The 21,883-nt window shown below is 43.5% G+C and overlaps 1 protein-coding gene across 1 annotated transcript; it reads right to left on the bottom strand.

The window, feature by feature from the left end:
- Window positions 1–1,400: 1,400 nt before the first annotated feature.
- Window positions 1,401–2,417, bottom strand: LOC100037561 (glycine-rich RNA-binding protein blt801). The gene is made up of 2 exons (XM_044511944.1): window positions 2,120–2,417; window positions 1,401–2,017 (listed from the first exon to the last, which is right to left on the bottom strand). Exons 1-2 carry the CDS (start codon window positions 2,225–2,227, stop codon window positions 1,634–1,636), a joined length of 492 nt encoding a protein of 163 aa, XP_044367879.1. The 5' UTR covers window positions 2,228–2,417; the 3' UTR covers window positions 1,401–1,633.
- Between the last annotated feature and the right edge of the window lie 19,466 nt (window positions 2,418–21,883).

Here is a 21,883-nt window from a genome sequence, read left to right as displayed (position 1 = left end):
TGCCCGGGTTTCTCAACCACACACGTGCCCCGCCTGCTGCTGCACGAGAGCAGTGGAGTGGAAAACCCGAGGCCAACTTCAACGCAGACCCTGTCTGGTCCGCGAGCGTCCGTTTTGGGCCAAACGGACACAACCCATGGTCCAACACGCAGCCGCATCCGCAGATGTTGTACGTTTCGCGGCCGGCGCGCCCTATTTGCAGCACGAACGGCGAACGAACACGCGCTCGCTCGCTTCCAGTCCGCCCGCGTGACGTGTGGCGGCCGTTCACCTACCTCCAACGCCCAAATTAAGTGCGCACGCGCGGCGGGTCCGTTCGTTTGCCACCCAACAGCCCCGGTTGTCGTCCTTCTTAATGTGGAAGCCATGGACCGGCCAGTCCGCGGCTTCCACTTTCGAGCCGGGTTGCCCCCTCGAGCCCCGACACGAGCTCGCAAACCCTAGCCGCCGACACATCCCTCTCACCTACCTCCCCGTCGGCGCCATGGGCTGGCATTGGATCAGTAAGGGGAAGCACGACCATGAGCCTGGCTCTTCCTCTGGTCGCGGCGGCTCCATCAACTCCGTGCCCCGCACCACATGTGTTTGTCATCGCGCCGCCACCGGCCCCGCGGCTTAAACGAGCATACATGAGCGTCGAAATCTACCATCGCTGAGCGATGCCCACCTCCCCAGCAATTGGCATATACTATTAAGCTGATCCTTCAATTAAGTGTGTGTGCGCATTATTTTTTTAGTGTTCTGTAACTATATATATAATTCCTTTTGTCTCATATATATATATACTTGCAGATAGGTTCTTTGACTATTAAGCTGATTGTTTATCTCTTCGGTTCGGCACACCCAACAGATATTTGCATATATCGGAATGAATCCACAGCTGCATCAGAAACTGCTCAACTATGCAACTTCTTACTACTTCTATCCATTGAATATATTGTACTTTCACCCCCGGTGTATGCGTGTACAATAATTTTTGGTGCGAAACTTGCAAATTGATTTACCTTTTGTGTTGCATATTTTTAAGAAATTATTTGATCCATAATGTGGTAACAGTATTTTGCGAGTCCCCAATCTGCTACGTTTAAAATTTGAGTTATATCATCTAATTGCTAAGAGTTTTAATTCATCATGGAACATGATTCTGTTAACTTTATTTGAGCAATTCCTTGACATCATGCCTTTTTTCTCTAAATTCAATCATTGTCAGGGCACGGCCTGAACGCATGACCATCTGCACCAATTTTTGAAAAAAATGCACTTCTTAGATTTGTAAGGATTAATCCAATCCAGCCAATCGGCGCCAAAATATCATCCAGTGGGCGCAGCAAAATTATCATCGAGCGCCAACTTCACGGCACAAAAAGAAAAAAGGAACAAACTTCCAAGGAAGCATAACATGCGAACAAACTTTTGCTCTGATTTTTCATTTCATTCATAGCGAACGGAACAGGGACGGTAACAAGTAACACGGAACGGTAGCGGCGTCACATCTAACGGTAGCCAGAACATCTCGGAACCTACGCGATGGAGCGAGATCTAGGGTACTCGGGAGCGAGCGATAACACTTTGGTAGACAGGTAAAAAAAGGGATCGGTAACTAGGATAACTGGCCAGCTAGGGGCCCCACCATTCACTCCCTCCAGTTGCCGCCGCCGGAGCCGCCGCGGCTGCCGCCGTAGCCGCCGCCGCCGCCGCCTCCGTAGCCGCCGCCGTCACGGCTGCCGTAGCCGCCGCCGCCGCCGCTGCGGCCACCTCCGTAGCCGCCGCCGCCGCCGCCGTAGCCGCCGCCGCCGCCGCCCTCACGGCGCTGGCCCCCGTAGCCGCCACCGCCGCCGCCGAAGCCGCCGCCGCCTCCTCCGCCGGAGCGACGGGACTGCGCCTCGTTGACGGTGATGTTGCGGCCGTCCAGGTCCTGGCCGTTCATGGCCTCGATCGCCTGGCGCATCGCCTCGTCCGACGCGAAGGTGACGAACCCGAACCCGCGGGATCGGCCCGTCTCCCTGTCAGTGATGATCTGCACCAACAAAACCGTCAGATCTAGGGTTCCACAAGCGCAACACCACAGATCCATCTCGAATCTACAGATCTATCGGGCGGATCGGGGAGGGGACGGTACCTTGGAGTCGATGACGTCGCCGTACTTGGAGAAGGCGTTCTGGAGGGACTGGTCGTCGGTGGCCCAGGCGAGGCCGCCGACGAAGCAGCGGTACTCGACGTCCGCCATTCCTTCCTCTTCCCCGCTACTACTAAACCCTAACGAACGGAACGGGACCGGACCGGGAACCGAGGACTGAGTGGGGAGGAGAAGCCAACCCCTGAGAAAGCACGAGGAGTCAAGGTTGCCCTACCCGCCCCTCTTATAGCGGGCGCGGCGCGGCGCGGGCCGTCGAGATCCGATCGGACGGCGCGCGGGCGAGCCGCGGGATAAGGATCGGGCGAGATATTTTCTGCGCGCGATGGGCTCGAGGAGTGCTCTGGCTTTCTGGGCCAGCCCACGCACGATTGGGTCGCCCCTGACTCGCTCGCGCGCGCACGGGGAGATATTTTCGGACGGGGAGCGTCTAGGGTTTTCGATTCTCGCGCCGCCACCAACCCCGCCCCGATCGGGTCGTGACGCGGCGGGCCTGGCTGTGGACCAATCACGCGGCACGTCGGCAGATATTTTCGGGGTAGTGCACACTTGGAGTGAAATGCGGTTTTCTTTCCTGATACTATGTAACATAACATGATTTTTTGAATAAGGCCAGGATTAATAATAAGTAAAGTGGTGGAATGAGCAACTTACTTCGGGACCGATAACTTTTTTTTAGTTGATTCAGAACCGATAACTGGACCTACTCCCCGTCTCATGATGTAAGATGTTTTTTTGACACTAGTGTAGTGTCGAAAGAACGTCTTACGTTACAAGAAGGGCGGAGTAAATTGCAAACTGGAGCCTCACTTTTGCAGAGATGCTCCAACAATCAGATGGAGACACATGATCGGGTCCTTCACATCTTTCGTCCGGACGCAAACTCGTCGTCGTCGGGGATGGCACTACTTGAGACGGTGAAGCCTCTATGACACCTCGTCGTAGAGTCCATGGAGAGGATGCATTGTCTTCCTTTTGGTTCTTGTGCCCGGGGCAAAGAAGAAAGGTTGCCCTTCGGTCAACGGATTCAACAAACATGATGGAGATGGCCGGTAGCCAAGCTTGTTGTTCGCGCCTTGGGCACTCCCAAACAGTCACCGGAGATGTGCACAAAGCCTGATTGGGAACTTCTACTCCCCCCCCCCCTTCCCTCTGGCGGCCATATAAAACAGGGAACGAGGCATGCTTCTTAGAGAGTTGCAATAGACGAACAGGATATGCGGGGATCTCTTGTCTTTTCCCATCCCGTCAATGTGACTGTATGGAGGAAAGGGGTGAGAAATAGCCACAACCCCGGTCCTACACTCCTTTTTACTTTGCTCCCTTGTTTTTCTATTTTGTTTGGTTACTTTTTGTTGCTTATTATTTTGCTTCTCTGCTTTTTTCAATAACATAAAAAACCAAAAAAATGTGGCAATTAGTGATTTTTGTTTTAACTCGTTATCATGGCTAGCTCTTCAATTTCGGCTACTTCTCATGAGTTAAAAGTCCTTCACTTTAAACAAAGGGGTGGTGAAAGTGTAAAAGATGATTGGTATACAATCCGTAAACAATCTACTATGGTGCGCATTGGGAGTTTTAACATTGCTGTAACTTTATGGAATAGATACCTGGTAGACATTATAATGGGAGGTTGCTTTTTGAGTAGCAATACTTTTAGTGCCTTTAATGCTATAGAAAGTGTAATAGGATCACCACCAATTAGTCCTGGCCATGGAAAGCCCGGCCCGGCCGGCCTGGCCCGACGCTGCCCCCGGGCCGGGCTCGGGCCTAGTTTTTGAGCCCGAAGGCCGGGCCGGGCTAGGGTCGGGGCCGTCGTTTTTGCCATTTTCTGAAGGTCGAGCCGGGCCTAGAAACACAAGCCCGATGGCCGGGCCGGGCCCGGGCCTGAGTTTTTTGTGTCGGGCTTGGCTAGGCCCGGCCCGGCCCGAGGTTTGGCCAGGTATACCACCAATAAACATCGATGAATCTGAAGCTACTCTCGAACACCTTGTGAGGAGATTGGGTATCATAGAGAATACTATGTCAATTAAACAAGAACTAGAGGAGATTGATAAAAGTTACATAATTGTGTTACTCCCTCCGATCCAATATTAATTATCACTTATTTAGTACTCCCTCTGTAAACTAATATAAGAGTGTTTGGATCACTAAAGTAGTGTTCTAAATGCTCTTATATTAGTTTACAAAGGGAGTGCGACTTTGTATTAAATCAACGATAATTAATATGGATCGGAAGGACTACTAAACTTGGATCCCCGGTAGGTAAGGCTCTTAAGAAAATGAAAAAAATTAGAACAAGAGTTTCAAGCTACAAAAATAGATCATCAACCCTCAAGAATAGTTAAGTTTAGAAGAAGTGATAGACACTTTGGAGACAACTATTGCTTCAATAAAAGTTAATAGGAGTTACACTAGAGATAAAAGTCTGTTGTTTATGTATGTTCTTAAGGTACAACAATCTAATTTATCATCTTCTAAGGAGAAGTTGAACTAAAAAGGATTAGTAAGCATCCCATTATTGTCAACTAAAAAGGGAAGCTCCTATTTATAACACTAAAAATCTTGAGTTCATACCTTGAAGTGTTATGATTAGGATGGCCTTATAAGAGAAAAGGGTAACTTTCTCACCGAGGGACTTTCAAACAGTGATGATGAGAAAACGAGAAGCAATCCTTCATGTCTAGCTAAAATTCATTAAAGAAGATCGTTTGTTGGGAGACACCCAAATGTTTATCTTCTTGGTTTTTATATGTTTACATGATTAATGCTATTGTAGTGATCATGTTTTGTATATTTGATTTCATTAAAGTGCCAGGTTTAGCCTTTACCATGCTCAGTTTGCAAGTTTATGACTTGTTGTTTAAAAACAAAACAAAAATCAGTCATGTCTTGAATATCCCTGGATATTCAAACTTGATAAAAGGCTAAAAATTTGCGATAAATGGCGAGTGGACATGCAACCACGTGAGGTTGTTATCTAGCCTGCCCATTCCCGCGTGATTCGTGCAGTTCAAATACATCAAGCGTGTATAATGATTTTCTTGCACCGTATACAACTTGTATGGCTTGTGTATTTACCTCTGACCTCTGACATTGCCAGTAGCAGGCCCATAATGCAGCGTCACGCATTGAAGGCGATGCACATTAAGTATATGTCAATCCTCTATCTGCACCACGCTCCCCTCAGCCTTTTTAAATGCCTGGCTTGCTTGTTTCTGCTTCTCAACTATTTTTCTCCGTGATCACTCCATACCTCACAGTCTCGCCGGAGTTCACAAGCATGTGTTCATCCATGTCCTGGCATAGCTCCACACCACCTCCATCACACGCCATCGCCAAACACAATCCCCTCTTGTTCAGTGTTCCTCTCATGCTCATCTCTCTCTCTCTCTCTCTCTCTCTCTCTAACAGACACGGCCATGGGGTTGTGTTTTTGTAGCAAAATTCCTAATCTAGGGTTGGCCTGCATGAGAGCTTCTGTTCTGTTTACCAGAACAGACACGGCCATGGGATTGATTTTGTTCTAATGTTGTTAGCAGAAATTCAGGACCAACTTCTTCTTGCATAACATAAAGGATGCCATTTTCATCTTGCCCCAAGCGTGGAATACAGGGTTGTACATGCATAGCAAGCAAGAACCAAGTAGCAAGAACTAGAGCAACAACCTTCACCATCCGACGAACTGGATCCCATGCACTATGTTGATGAAGGATCCATAGTGCGGGCTGGGTGAGTAACTTTTAATTACTAGGAGCAGGCACCATTTACTATGAGCCAGGTCATGAACGTTAATTACACTAATGGGTATCCTGCAACCCTGCAGGCTGACCATAAACACAACAACCTCTCTCTACCAAATTCAGTAATGGTTGGACAATGTCTACTGTATTAATGTTGTGTATTCACTCACTTTCCTTAGTATTGACATAGTATCCAGTTAAGCACTATATTAAGTGTGAATCGCATGGCAGCAATCATCGGTCAGGATAACATCCTCGCGTGGCACCATGTCCCAAAAATCCGCGTCGACACTATAAGCCCTTATAAGTTCTCTATTACGTGGTAATTTTTTAGAACTTATAGAGTTACAGAAGTATGTTAATAAATTCCACCTCTATAGACTGTCTTGTTTAGACAGGTTGTTGTTATAGTTGCATTGTTTGCTACTTTAGTGTTCTGTTTGGGGACAAAGATGGTAGACATATGTAGACATTTGGTATTTAATGTTATTATAATTTTTTAATTTGCTATAGTAAGGAATGTTAAAGTTTTGAATTTGTTTATACTGATGTATCTCGCAAGCTCTTGCGAAGTTTTGTGTGAATGGAGCTTTTAGAACTGAGGGGAGACTATCATATGGGAAGAATAAAGGAAATACAAGAACTAAAGATTGGGGATGCCAAAGGCACCCAAGGCAATATTTTAAGAAGTCCCGGGCATCTAAGTTTGAGGATGCCTCATTAGACATACCACCTTTCTTCATCAACAACTATCCATTAGTCTCGGTTGGACCTACGTTTTTATTTATTCACATGATATGTGTTATGCTTGGACCATATTTTGCTTTCATTTTCTTTCCTTTTTCTTTCGTGATCATAATCAATCATCATATCTTGATAAATGTGCTTAGGGAGATATCCATAGTCCATTTATATAAGTGCTCTATTGCTTCACTTGTAATTGTTTGGAGAGTTGAATAGTAATTGGCGGTTGGCTTTGATTAATATGTTGGTGATTAAAATGATAAGTATGCTTGGTGGTATAATTAAAATTGCATGAATTAATCTGGAATAATTAATTTGAAGATAGGATTCCCTGCATTGTTTTGAGATAGAATAGGGGTAAAAGATGAATATGTTTGTAAAAGATCTTGAATGAAGTAGTGGTGAGAGGTCATAAACATCATGCAAGTCAATGTTATTTCTTTCATTAATTTACATAAAAGTGAGACTACTCTTGCAAAGAGGCCTAAGCTGAAAGACAATGTAAGTAACCACTCGCGTAGGATGGGTCGGGGCTTCGACTTTGCTAGACACTTCCCTATGAGTATCTTGGTTTCATGATAATCCATGTGTAGATTATGATACACTTGATGAATGTTTGATTTGTGAGTTGAGATCTTTTGCACTTCCACCTATCCATATTTTCTAGCCTCTCCGGTATTGTGCATTGCCCACTCTCACCTCGAGATTTGGCACATCCTTCACCAATACATCCAAATTCTGTATGAGAACTTCCTCATGTTCTCCTATACATAAACCATGGCATTTTCAGTCATTCCGAGATATATTGGTATGCAACTTCCATCACCATTCATTACATGATTAGAGATATTTACTTGCCTTTCATTGTCTTAATAAAGCTAGCATGGTATTTGTGGGGCTTATCCATTTTTTTGTCTTTGCTATGCTAGATAACTCCTCATACTAGTACGCTACCAGAAGCATACAGTAGATGTTTTTGCATCATGTTTACTGCTTGTTGAGTTATGAGCATAGTTATTGTGTTGAGCATCATTCTAGAGTGTCGCCCCTACCAGTGAAGATAGAAAACAAAGGTCATTAAAACGGAGAATCACGGAGGCCACTAAAAAAGAGACAGATAGAAAGAAAGAAAAAAGAAGGGGCACACCACTATTATTTTTGGTATAGGTATGTGCTTCAAAGTAGCGTGTTGCATTTTCTTATAGAGAGTTTTCATATGCTTCATGATTATATACTACCTAGGAATTTTCACATTATATAACTTGGCTTGCATATTCCCATGATGTGCTTCTTCAAAATGCTCTAGCTCTTCATGAGCAAGCGTGTTGGATGCACACCCCTCTAGTGTGTTAGAGAGCTTTCATGCATTCATAGATATAGTGCATTCGTTGCGTATCAATCTCTACTCTACGGACTAACATTGAATATAAGGCCCCTCCATTTCCTAATGATAACTGCATTGGTGTGAGACTTTCTTCCACTTTATTATTCTCCTTTTCCAATTTAAGTGCAATGATCAAGTATAACAGCCCCAAAATTGGGTTATCATCTTTTGTGCTTTTATTACTTCCTGTCAATCATTTTTAAAATCTTTCTCCTGAGTTTGCTGGATGACTCTGAGAATTCTTGTCATTTCCAACCCTTCAAAACCTTGCTCATGTCTTTGTTAGTAGGCAATACCTGCATCCTCTCAAAACCCATTCAAACCCTAATTCCAATTATTGGGATTTGAATATTTCATTTGTGATTACAAAGGAGCCATCACTTCTCTTTATCTGTTGACCTTCCAAATCTTCCCAGAGACCCTCCTACATTTCTAAACCTTGGATATGCAAAAATATTGCTAGGTCCTATGTGACATTTTTCATTTGTGTTTATTCCTTCTTTTGCCTTTCTGAGGAATAAAATCCAAAGGCATAGCTAGTCATCTCCTAAATTCATGAAAATTTGTGGACATGGTATTTATGTCTAATCCAAGCTCTGGCAAAAATATTGGTCATAATTAAATAAGGAAAATTGCCTTTTCCTATTTTAAGCCAATATTCCCTTTCTGCCATTTTTCAAAGGATCTACCATTTTTATAGCAGGGAAATTTCTAACTAATTTGTGGAGCTTGTCCTTGCTATGTCTTCTCTAGTTCCATCCAAATCTCATGATCCATAGTTCAAAAATTGGGCACATGATCCAATGCAAGTTTCTGCCTTGTTTGAAATTTCGCAAAGGAAGTGCTTGATTACTATATCCATTTGAGATGAAATTTTGCAGGGTGGTTAATTTTGACAAATCACCCTTAGAGACCAAAAATCAGCTCAATCCCTTCATCCTATCTCCCTGTGTTATTTTTCAAAGTTTTTGTTCAGATTGCTTGTTTATGAAGGAAGTGCCTTCATGGATGATCAAAATGGGCTTAAACTTTTCCAGCGGTCTCTAATGATCATATCATCATCCTACTCCAAGTTTTGTATCATTCCATCTATCTATGTGAGCCCAGGATCAATTCTTTGTTTGTGTCCAAATTTTCAATTTGTGAAGCAAGTATATTTTATCTTGGTCCATTATGGCTGAAATTTTTCCCGAGCCTTCTCCTATTCATATAACCTATCTCCACAAGGTTTTGGCTCATTTCATCTAGCCATTTTCCCTCAGGATTTTTCCCAATATCCTGTCCAGAGAGGTGTTGTATGAAGGAAGTACCATTTTTGGCTTGGCCAAATGGCCTGAAATTTTTATGGCACCCTCATATGCTCAAATGATCATGCCACCTCCATTTTCAGCCCAAGTCATCACTCCTAGTGAGTGCTTCTTCCTGTTTTTGTTTCTAGACCAGAATTAGCAGTTACAAAGCAACTATGTTAAATACTGGTCCAAACCACTCCCAAATTAGCAGGATGGTAGTCCTTACTACCCTAAACCTCCCTGACATCAAGCTTCTCTCTTAACATCACTAAGTTAATCACAAATGTGCGGTCAAGTTTGCTACAACAAACTTGTGAAGGTTGGTTCCCTCTGCTCATTTCGCCTCTACCCGTTCCGTCACCTCAGTTTTCATGTATCTTGGAAGGACTTCACTGCTGACATGGTTTGGCATGGAGTAGGAGGCCAGAGCTTGCCTTGTCTGTGGTGACCACGGGGGAGTGCCAGCCAAAATGGTGGTCTAGCCACTGTTGGTGTCGGCAGGTCTGCTCCGACCAGCCCTGGCTCGCCCCAACATGTCCAAACGCTTCCCCTCTACGTCCTCTTCCCCCCTTCATTTTCTTCCTCGTCGTGCCGTCGTCGTCGTCGCACAGTGAGAGCCCGTGTGCGCCATCGTCTTCCTCCTCTGTCTTCTTTCTCCATGAGCCCCCTTAGCATTGCGCAGCCCCGTGAACCTTTGCAACTCGTCCGCTTCCCCCTCATCGCCTTCTCGCGCCTCCCCGTGAATGCTGAGCGCGCCAGAGCCTTGGCCGAACTTGCTCGGCGGTAACCGACTCGAGTGCCCCTGACCCGGCTATATATAGCCCACCCGCGACCTCTAAGCTCATCAGCAGCCTCTCCACCCCTCTCTTCTCCTCCCCAAGTAGCCCATTTCCTCCCGGAGCCGTTCCCCGACCCCCACCATCGCCATGGTCGCCGCCTCGTTTCCCCTTAAGGCCGGCACCACAGAGCGCCTCCCCCTATATACTTCCACCACCAGTGCACCACAACAACTCCGGCGGTCCTCCCGAACCTGCCGCCTGTCCATTTCCCCCATCAGAGCCGCCCAATCGCCCAATCCCGCAACCCTTTGTCCCCGCGCGTCACCATCCTTCCAGCCACCATTGGCCCCTGCTACCCTCCTCTGGACTCGGTGCTCGCAGGCGGCCAATGCCTCATTGTCGCCTGGACTTGTAGCTCACCGGAGCACCGGGACCATGCTGGAGTTGGACGCCCTTGTCGTCACGTCGGGAAGTAGAGGAGGAGAAGGAAGAAGGAGGTGAGGAGGAGAGAGAAGGAGACGTGGGCCCCGCTCGTCAGCAAGAGAAGGACCTGGCCCAGCCGCCACGTCGGATTAACTTTAGAATCAACAATGTAAGATCTGAATTTATCACAGGCAAACACAACTTCTAACAATTCTTTTTTAGTAGTAGCATAATTTCTTTGGGCACTGTCTAGAGTTTTTACTAGCACAATGAATAACATTTAACTTCTTATCAACTCTTTGTCCTAAAACAACACCAATTACATAATCACTAGCATCACACATAATTTCAAAAGGCAAGTTCCAATCAGGTGGTTGAACAATAGGTCCAGAAATTAAGGCTTTCTTAAGTGTTTCAAAGGCTTCCACACAATCATCATCAAAAACAAATGGGACATCCTTTTGTAAAAGATTTGTAAGAGGCCTAGAAATTTTAGAGAAGTCTTTAAATCTCCTATAGAAACCAGCATGACCGAGGAAACTACGAATACCTTTGATATCTTTAGGACATGGTATTTTGTCAATTGCATCAACTTTAGCTTTATCCACTTCAATGCCTCATTCACAAATTTTATGCCCCAAGACAATACCTTCATTAACCATAAAGTGGCACTTCTCCCAATTCAAGACAAGATTAGTTTGCTCACATCTCTGCAAAACTCGATCAAGGTTTCTCAAGAAATCATCAAAAGAAGTTCCGTAAACGGAAAAATCATCCATGAAAACCTCAACAATCTTTTCACAAAAGTGAGAGAATATCGTAGTCATACATCTTTGAAAGGTAGCAGGTTGTTACGTCATGAGCTAGCATTGGTTTTCCCTGAAGAGGAGAGGGTGATGCAGCAAGTGTAGCGTAAGTATTTCCTTCAGTTTTGAGAACCAAGGTATCAATCCAGTAGGAGGCTCCTCAAAAGTCCCACGCACCTACATAAACAAACTGAGAACTCGCAACCAACGCAATAAAGGGGTTGTCAATCCCTTCACGGCCACTTGCAAAAGTGAGATCTGATAGAGATAGTATGATAAGATAATATATTTTTGGTATTTTATAATATAGATGCAAAAAGTAAAGATACAAATAAAAGTAGATTGAAAGCAAATATGATAAAAGAGAGACCCGGGGGCCATAGGTTTCACTAGAGGCTTCTCTCAAGATAGCATAAGTATTACGGTGGGTGAACAAATTACTGTCGAGCAATTGATAGAAAAGCGCATAGTTATGAGATTATCTAGGCATGATCATGTATATAGGCATCACGTCCATAACAAGTAGACCGACTCCTACCTGCATATACTACTATTACTCCACACATCGACCGACTCCTGCCTGCATCTAGAGTATTAAGTTCATAAGAACAGAGTAACGCATTAAGCAAGATGACATGATGTAGAAGGATAAACTCATGCAATATGATATAAACCCCATCTTGTTATCCTCGATGGCAACAATACAATATGTGTCTTGCAACCCTTTCTGTCACTGGGTAAGAACACCGCAAGATTGAACCCAAAGCTAAGCACTTCTCCCATAGCAAGAAAGATCAATCTAGTAGGCCAAACCAAACTGATAATTCGAAGAGACTTGCAAAGATAACTCAATCATACATAAAAGAATTCAGAGAAGATTCAGTTATTATCCATAGATAAATCTGATCATAAACCCACAATTCATCGGATCTCGACAAACACACCGCAAAAAGAGATTACATCGAATAGATCTCCACAAGAGAGGGGGAGAACATTGTATTGAGATCCAAAAAGAGAGAAGAAGCCATCTAGCTAATAACTATGGACCCGTATGTCTGTGGTAAACTACTCACAACTCATAGGAGGGGCAAGGATGTTGATGTAGAAGCCCTTCGTGGTCGATTCCCCCTCCGGCAGAGTGCCGACAAAGGCTCCAAGATGGGATCTCGCCGATACAGAAGGTTACGGCAGTGGAAATTGTGTTTCGTGGTGCTCCTGGATGTTTTTGAGGTACGTAGGTATATATAGGAGGAAGAAGTACGTCGGTGGCCACCCGAGGGGCCCACGAGACAGGGGGTGCGCCCTACAGGGGGGGTGCGGCCCCCTATCTCGTGGGGTCGTCGGGAACTTCTTGACTTGCACTCCAAGCTCTCCGGATCTTGTTCGTTCCAACAATCACGCTCCCGAAGGTTTCATTCCGTTTGGACTCCATTTGATATCCCTTTTCTTCGAAATACTGAAATAGGCAAAAAAAAACAGCAATATGGGCTGGGCCTCCGGTTAGTAGGTTAGTCCAAAAATGATATAAATGTGTAAAATAAAGCCCATAAACATCCAAAAGGGGTAATATAATAGCATGGAACAATAAAAAATTGTAGATACATTGGAGACGTATCAAGCATCCCCAAGCTTAATTCCTGCTCGTCCTCGAGTAGGTAAATGATAAAAAAGAATTTTTGATGTGGAATGCTACCTAGCATAATTCTCAATGTAATTTTCTTTATTGTGGCATGATTGTTCAGATCCAAATGATTCAAAATAAAAGTTCATATTGATAAAAGAAATAGTAACACTTCAAGCATACTAATCAAAGTAATCATGTCTTCTCAAAATAACATGGCAAAAGAAAGTTCATCCCTACAAAATCATATAGTTAGGCTATGCTTCATTTTTGTCACACAAAGATGTTCCCAACTTCTATACCCCCGATGACAAGCCAAGCAATTGTTTCATACTTAAATAATCTCAAAGTTTTTCAACCTTCACGCAATACATGAGCGTGAGCCATGGATATAGCACTATGGGTGGAATAGAATATGATGATGAGGATTGTGTGGAGAAGACAAAAAGGAGAAAGTCTCACATTGACGATGATAATCAACGGGCTATGGAGATGCCCATCAATTGATGTCAACATAAGGAGTAGGGATTGCCATGCAACGGATTCACTAGAGCTATAAATGAATGCTCACCAAAAGAAAACTAGTGGGTGTGCATCCAACTTGCTTGCTCACGAAGACCTAGGGCATTTGAGGAATCCCATCATAGGAATATACAAGCCAAGTTCTATAATGAAAAATTCCCACTAGTATGAAAAAGATAACTTATGAGACTCACTATATGAAAAACATGGTGCTACTTTGAATCACAATATGTGAGACTCACTACATGAAGAACAAGGTGCTACTTTGAAGCACAAGTGTGGAAAAAGAGATAGTAGCATTGCCCTTTTTATTTTTTTCAATTTTTTTTCTTTTTTTCTTTTTTTGGGCCTTTCTTTTTTTGGCCTTTCTTCTTTTTTTTTCTTTGGGCAATGCTCTAAAAATGATGATCATCACACTTCTATTGATTACAACATATGAATTACAACTCGAAACTAGAACAAGATATGACTCTATATGAATGCCTCCGGTGGTGTACCGGGATGGTGCAATGAATCAAGAGTGACATGTATGAAAAATAATGCACGGTGGCTTTGCCACAAATACGATGTCAGCTACATGATCATGCAATGGCAATATGACAAAAGTAATGTATGTCATGATGATGATAAACGGAATGGAAAGTTGCATGGTGAAAGTACATGCGGTGCCCCCATGTTTGGTTTTGGTAATTGATGACAATCTCTATGGACTAATGGTTGTCTTGAGTTATATTTGAAGGATTTGTCCATAGGCTTTTCTTGAAGTCCATGTGTTGGCTTCAAGGAGTTTATGAGTTGACGAAGGTGCTATTAAGGAATTATCCAAAGATTGGTCATGTGAGTGTTGAGCTTACTGCAAGCATGTCTTGAAGAAGAATATTGTGTGATCATTCATGTTTACCTTCAAGACATCATCCAAATGAAGATAGTTGGAAAGATTCAAGGTTGATCAAGACTAAGTCAAAGAATGAATCAAGTTGATCAACACACAAAGCATAGAAGATGTACCGAGAGGGATCAAGCGATCCCATGGTATGGTAAGCATGGTCAATTACGCTTTGTGTACTAACCCATGGTCTTCGTGAGAGTTCTTTGTGGGGTTAGGTTGTGGTGTGCAAGTTCAAGTGAAGCATCACAAAGAAATCAAATGCTTGAAGCTTGACGTCCATTGTAGTGACAATGTACTTGTGAAGATGAGAGGAAGAGAGGCTCACCCATAGTGGAGTATGGGGGAGCAATCAACTAGTCTTCATCAAGCCAACACAACCAAGAAAGGTGGTCCAACTTGAGGGAGTCAAGATCGTCATCATCTAGCTCAAGTGGACCATGTGCAAGGCAAAGGTTTGCCCTTGATAGGTTTTCTATTTTACCGGTCTCATGGTAGTTGTGGGAGACTGGGTTATAGGATCGATTGTCGTACTATCAAGGGGGGCTCTTGATGAGTTGCTTGATCGTATCGTTCGTAGAGAGCTCAAACCATTGCATCCTTGCATCATCTTTTTGGTTCTTGTTTGGTTCTTCTCCTTGTGAGTTTTGGAGCGTATGGTCATTTTTATGACAAGCTCGAGTTCATCGAAAACGGAGTTCACATGCATCTTCTATGATGTTTTCGATGTTGGAGGGTATGTCGGTTCTTCTCTGTTGGAGGTTTCACTCCTTTGTTTGCTAAGCATATCTCCCCTGCCTCTTCTCTGTTGGAGGTTTCACTCCTTTGTTTTGATGCTACTCGTTGTCTTGTTTCAAACAAGCTTGAGTTTGCTCATTTCGGAGCTCATATGAAGAAGTTATGGCATTTCTGCTTTTCTCCCTGCTCTGGTCTGAGCGGTAGTACCGCTTGGGTGCTATAAGCGGCAGTACCACTCCACAGTGGTAGTACCGCTTGTAGCCCCAGCCGTAGTACCGCTGCGGTTTCGTGCTAGTGCCGCCTCGATTCGAGGGCTCGTTTTTTGTGTCAGACTTCCCGGTACCAGCCGCGGCAGGAGTGGCGGTTGTACCGCTCTGGAGTGGTAGTACCGCGAGGAGGAGCGGTAGTACCGCTTAGGCTGTTAAGCGGTAGTACCGCTGGCCTAGCAGTAGTACCGCTCTCTGCGGGACTGGTAGGGGGGTAACGGTTGGTTTTTTCCCCTCCTTTCAAAGGGGGTCGTCTTCCCCAATGAACCTAATCCTTTGAGCTCGTGTTCTTCCCCCATTGTTGACCTTCTTCGAGCTTGCTAACTCTCAATCCCTCCAATGATTCTTGCTAGTTCTTGAGGGAAAAGAGAGAGGAGATCTAGATCCACGTTTCCACCAATCACTTTCTCCTCTAAGTGAGGGGAACCCCTTGGATCTAGATCTTGGAGTTCTTCGTGTTCTTCTTTCGTTCTTCCTCTCATTTTCCTCCCTAGCATTAGTTGCTTTGGTGGGATTTGGGAGAGAAGGACTTGGGCACTCCGTGTGCCCTTGCCATTGCATTTGGTGCATCGATTTGAGTTCTCCACGTGATACGTGGAAGTTACAAGTTGAGAAGCTTATTACTCTTGGGTGCTTGGTGCCCTTGAGCTTGTTCCTCTTGGGTGCTTGGGCGCCCTAGACGGTTGGTGGTGTTCGGAGCTCAATCATTGTGGTGTAAAGCTCCGGGCAAGCGTCGGGGTCTCCAATTAGGTTGTGGAGATCGCCCTGAGCAATTTGACGGGTACTGGTGACCGCCCCCAAGGGTTGCCAAAGTGTACGGGTCCGGTGACCGCCCCCAAGGGTTGCCATTTGTACGGGTTCGGTGACCGCCCTCAAGGGTCCCTTAGTGGAATCACGGCATCTTGCATTGTGCGAGGGCGTGAGGAGATTACGATGGCCCTAGTGGCTTCTTCGGGAGCATTGTGCCTCCACACCGCTCCAAACGGAGATTAGCATCCGCAAGGGTGTGAACTTCGGGATACATTGTCGTCTCCGCGTGCCTCGGTTATCTCTTACCCGAGCCCTTTACTTATGCACTTTACTTTGTGATAGCCATATTGTTCTTTGTCTTGTTTCAAGCTAGCACATAGTTGCTTATATTGCTTAGCATAAGTTGTTGGTGCACATAGGTGAGCCTAGTTGTTTTAGGTTTTGTGCTTGACAAATTAACCGCTAGGTTTATTCCGCATTTGTTCAAGCCTAAACCGTATTTTTTTTAAAACGCCTATTCACCCCCCCTCTAGGCGACATCCACGATCTTTCACATGGCAATATATCTCGGAATGGCTATGGAAATGCCATAATAGGTAGGTATGGTGGCTGTTTTGAGGAAGATATAAGGAGGTTTATGTGTGATAGAGCGTATCATGTCACGGGGTTTGGATGCACCGGCGAAGTTTGCACCAACTCTCAAGGTGAGAAAGGGCAATGCACGGTACCGAAGAGGCTAGCAATGGCGGAAAGGTAAAAGTGCGTATAATCCATGGACTCAACATTAGTCAAAAGAACTCATATACTTATTGCAAAAATTTAGAAGTCATCAAAAACCAAGTACTAGGCGCATGCTCCTAGGGGGATAGATTGGTAGGAAAAGACCATCGCTCATCCTCGACCGCCACTCATAAGGATGCACAAGCCAGGTACACTTCATGTTTCAAATTTGTTACATAACTTTAACCATACGTGCATGCTACGGGAGTTGCTAACTTCAACACAATCATTCTTTAAATTCATAATTACCCAAGTAGCATGACTTTAATATCACTACCTCCATATCTCAAAACAATTATCAAGTATCAAATTGATCATAGCATCCAATTCACTTCCTATGATAGTTTTTATTATACCAACTTGGATGTTCACCATTCTAGGACCAACTTTGTGAACATAGAAAATACCATGCTGTTCTAAAAGACTCTCAAAATAATATAAGTGAAGCATGAGATACTAGCAATTTCTTCAAAATTAAGATACCACCGTGCTCTAAAAGATATAAGTGAAGCACTAGAGCAAAAACTATCAAGCTCAAAAGATATAAGTGAAGCACATAGAGTAAGTGAAGCACATAGAGTATTCTAGCAAATTCTAATCAAATAGGCTTCTCCCAAAATGTGTGTACAGCAAGGATGAATGTGGTAAACTAAAAAGCAAAGACTAATATAATACACGACGCTCCAAGCAAAACACATATCATGTGGCGAATAAAAATATAGCTCCAAGTAAAGTTACCAATGAACGAAGACGAAAGAGGGGATGCCTTCCTGGGGCATCCCCAAGCTTAGGCTCTTGGCTATTCTTAAATATATTGGGGTGCCTTGGGCATCCCCAAGCTTAGGCTCTTGCCACCCTTTATTCCATAGTCCATAAAAGCTTTACCCAAAACTTGAAAACTTCACAACACAAAACTCAACAGGAAATCTTATAAGCTCCGTTAGTGAAAGAAAACAAAACCACCACATAGGGTACTGCAATGAACTCATTCTTTATTTATTTTGGTGTTAAACCTACTGTATTCCAACTTCCTTATGGTTTATAAACTAATTTATTAGCCATAGATGCATTGAAATAAGCAAACAACACACGAAAAACAGAATCTGTCAAAAACAGAACAGTCTGTAGCAATATGTAACTAACGCAAACTTCTGGAACTCTAAAAATCCTACCAAAATAGGAAGTACTGGAAAATTTGTTTATTGATCAGCAGCTAAAAGAATCAATGCAAAAGCACGTTTCTGTGATTTATTGATTTTTTTCTCGTGAGCGCAAAGTTTTTGTTTTTCAGCAGAATCAAATCAACTGTCATCGTAGGTTATCCTATAGGTTCTACTTGGCACAAACACTAACTAAAAGATAAAAACACATCTAACCAGAGAGTAGATGCAAAATTTATTCCTAAACAGGAGCAAAAACAAAGAACATAAATAAAATTGGGTTGCCTCCCAACTAGCGCTATCGTTTAACGCCCCTAGCTAGGCATTGAGATTTCAATGATGCTAACATGAAAGACAAGAATTGAAGCATAAAGATAGCATCATAAAACATGTGACAAACATATCTAAGTGTAACATACTTCCTATGCATAGGCATCTTGTAAGAAAACAAATTATTAAGGCAAGCAAAAACTAGCATATGCAAGGAAGAATAAAGAGATGATAGCAATCTCAACATGAAGAGAGGTAATTTAGTAACATGAAAATTTCTACAACCATTTTGTACTCTCTCATAATAATTACATGTGGGATCATAAGAAAATTCAACAAAATATCTATCACATAACATATTCTCAACACGATCCACATGCATGCAAAGTTGACACTCTTCCAAAATAGTGGGATTAACATTAACTAAAGTCATGACCTCTCCAAACCCACTTTTATCAAAAACTTCATAAGATTGAACATTATCCAAATATGTGGGATCTAAAGTTGACACTCTTCCAAACCCACTTTCAATATTATTGCAAACATTATTATCAATCTCATATTCATCAAGGGGCTCAAATAAATTTTCAAGATCATAAGAAAAATCACCCCAATCATGATCATTGCAACAAGTAGTAGACATAGCAAAACTAGAATCCCCAAGCTTAGGGTTTTGCATATTATTAGCACAATTGACATCAAGATAATTTATAGTAAAATCATTGCAATCATGCTTTTTATTCAAGGAACTACCAAGTAGGGGTGCAATAGCAACAATCTCATGTTTAACATAAGGGGCTATAGCAAATTCATCTCCATAAATGTTGGCACCGTGGCCACAAGAATAGCAAGCATCATGTTCATCAAGGGATATTTCAAACAAATCATCGGAATCATCCTTATATATAGATTCATTCATATCATTATTTTCTTCCAAAGCAATGGTCATTCTTTCAATAAATTCTTGGACATGGATATTATGAGCAAAGTTTTCATTGCAATATTTAAGTATGACAGAATTTTCAGACTTGTTAAGAGTAAAATCATACTTTTCAATCAAAGAAGCAACTTCATGAGCACCCTTAAAAACGACAAATTCTTCAATTTGTTCGATATCATAGTAACTATAAACACCCTTTGCATAAGAAGATAAAATTTCATTATCATTGAACTCACATAGGTAGGGAGGGTGTTTTTTTAGGGTTCTTAGAGCTACAAGTAAAATCACAAATTTCACAAAGATTCCAAGCATAGCATAGCAAACTATTTATATGATACGATAAGACCTTCCCTTTTTCAGACACACGATGACGCACAAAATGAGCATGCTCATCTAAAGATTTCCCATCAACTAGGCTAGTTGGCGTTTCTGCACGAGCGCATAAGGATCAAAGATGATCAAAGTAGAACACTTTAAGTGGATCCATATCAATAGATTTTCAGCTAGCAAAGATGCAAGAACATAGAAGGCATATGGAGATACGAGCAAACAAAAAGACAAGCAAAAGAGAGGAGGAGATTGAGAAAGAGAGGGCGAATAAAACGGCAAGGGTGAAGTGGGGGAGAGGAAAATGAGAGGCAAATGGCAAATAATGTAAATGCGAGGGAGATGGGTTTGTGATGGGTACTTGGTATGTCTTGACTTGAGCGAAGACCTCCCCGGCAACGGCGCCAGAAATCCTTCTTGCTATGTCTTGATCTAGCGTTGGTTTTCCCCGAAGAGGAGAGGGTGATGCAGCAAGTGTAGCGTAAGTATTTCCCTCAGTTTTGAGAACCAAGGTATCAATCCAGTAGGAGGCTCCTCAAAAGTCCCACGCACCTACACAAACAAACTGAGAACTCGCAACCAACGCAATAAAGGGGTTGCCAATCCCTTCACGACCACTTGCGAAAGTGAGATCTGATAGAGATAGTATGATAAGATAATATATTTTTGGTATTTTATAATATAGATGCAAAAAGTAAAGATACAAATAAAAGTAGATTGAAAGCAAATATGGATAGCATAAGTGTTACGACGGGTGAACAAATTGCTGTCGAGCAATTGATAGAAAAGCGCATAGTTATGAGATTATCTAGGCATGATCATGTATATAGGCATCACGTCCATAACAAGTAGACCGACTCCTGCCTACATATACTACTATTACTCCACACATCGATCGACTCCTGCCTGCATCTAGAGTATTAAGTTCATAAGAACAGAGTAACACATTAAGCAAGATGACATGATGTAGAAGGATAAACTCATGCAATATGATATAAACCCCATCTTCTTATCCTCGATGGCAACAATACAATGCGTGTCTTGCAACCCTTTCTGTCACTGGGTAAGAACACCGCAAGATTGAACCCAAAGCTAAGCACTTCTCCTATGGCAAGAAAGAACAATCTAGTAGGCCAAACCAAACTGATAATTCAAAGAGACTTGCAAAGATAACTCAATCATACATAAAAGAATTCAGAGAAGATTCAATTATTATCCATAGATAAATCTGATCATAAACCCACAATTCATCGGATCTCGACAAACACACCGCAAAAAGAGATTACATCGAATAGATCTCCACAAGAGAGGGGGAGAACATTGTATTGAGATCCAAAAAGAGAGAAGAAGCCATCTAACTAATAACTATGGACCCGTAGGTCTGTGGTAAACTACTCACAACTCATAGGAGGGGCAAGTGTTGGTGTAGAAGCCCTCCATGGTCGATTCCCCCTCCGGCAGAGTGCCGAAGAAGGCTCCAAGATGGGATCTCGCGGATACAGAAGGTTACGGCGGTGGAAGTTGTGTTTCGTGGTGCTCCTGGATGTTTTCGGGTGAGGGAGTCCGGGACTAGGGGGTGTCCGGATAGCCGAACTATCATCATCGGCCGGACTCCAAGACTATGAAGATACAAGATTGAAGACTTCGTCCCGTGTCCGGATGGGACTTTCCTTGGCGTGGAAGGCAAGCTTGGCGATACGGATATGTAGATCTCCTACCATTGTAACCGACTCTGTGTAACCCTAGCCTTCTCCGGTGTCTATATAAACCGGATGGCTTTAGTCCGTAGGACGAACAACAATCATACCATAGGCTAGCTTCTAGGGTTTAGCCTCCTTGATCTCGTGGTAGATCTACTCTTGTAACACACATCATCAATATTAATCAAGCAGGACGTAGGGTTTTACCTCCATCAAGAGGGCCCGAACCTGGGTAAAACATCGTGTCCCTTGTCTCCTGTTACCATCCGCCTAGATGCACAGTTCGGGACCCCCTACCCGAGATCCGCCGGTTTTGACATCGACATTGGTGCTTTCGTTGAGAGTTCCTCTGTGCTGTCGCAATCAGGAAGGATGCCTTTTCCCGTCTTTAAAGATGGCGTCGTCATCAAGGGAGCTTTGGCCGCCGGCCAAACTATCCGTCTAGGTGGTTTTCTTATGACCGCCTGTTCGGCCACCGCTCCGACGATGACCTCTCAGGTCATCAAAAGCGATCTTCACGTCAGCTCGGAATTTGCCGAGCAGCTAGATCCGATGGAGCTCTCCTCCGTAAACGAGCTCTTGGCTCGCATCACCACCCTGGGAGTCGCTACAGACTAC

The sequence above is a fragment of the Triticum aestivum genome, chromosome 4B, assembly GCF_018294505.1.
Source record: "Triticum aestivum cultivar Chinese Spring chromosome 4B, IWGSC CS RefSeq v2.1, whole genome shotgun sequence".
Lineage (NCBI taxonomy): Eukaryota > Viridiplantae > Streptophyta > Magnoliopsida > Poales > Poaceae > Triticum > Triticum aestivum.
Note: the sequence above shows the minus strand (reverse complement) of the source record. Positions and strands in the feature narration are given on the sequence as shown.

Coding starts and splice junctions, on each gene's coding strand:
- LOC100037561 (XM_044511944.1), bottom strand. CDS start 2,227: ATGGCGGACGTCGAGTACCGCTGCTTCGTCGGCGGCCTCGCCTGGGCC. Junction 2,018..2,119: donor GCGACGTCATCGACTCCAAG/GTACCGTCCCCT, acceptor TTGTTGGTGCAG/ATCATCACTGACAGGGAGAC.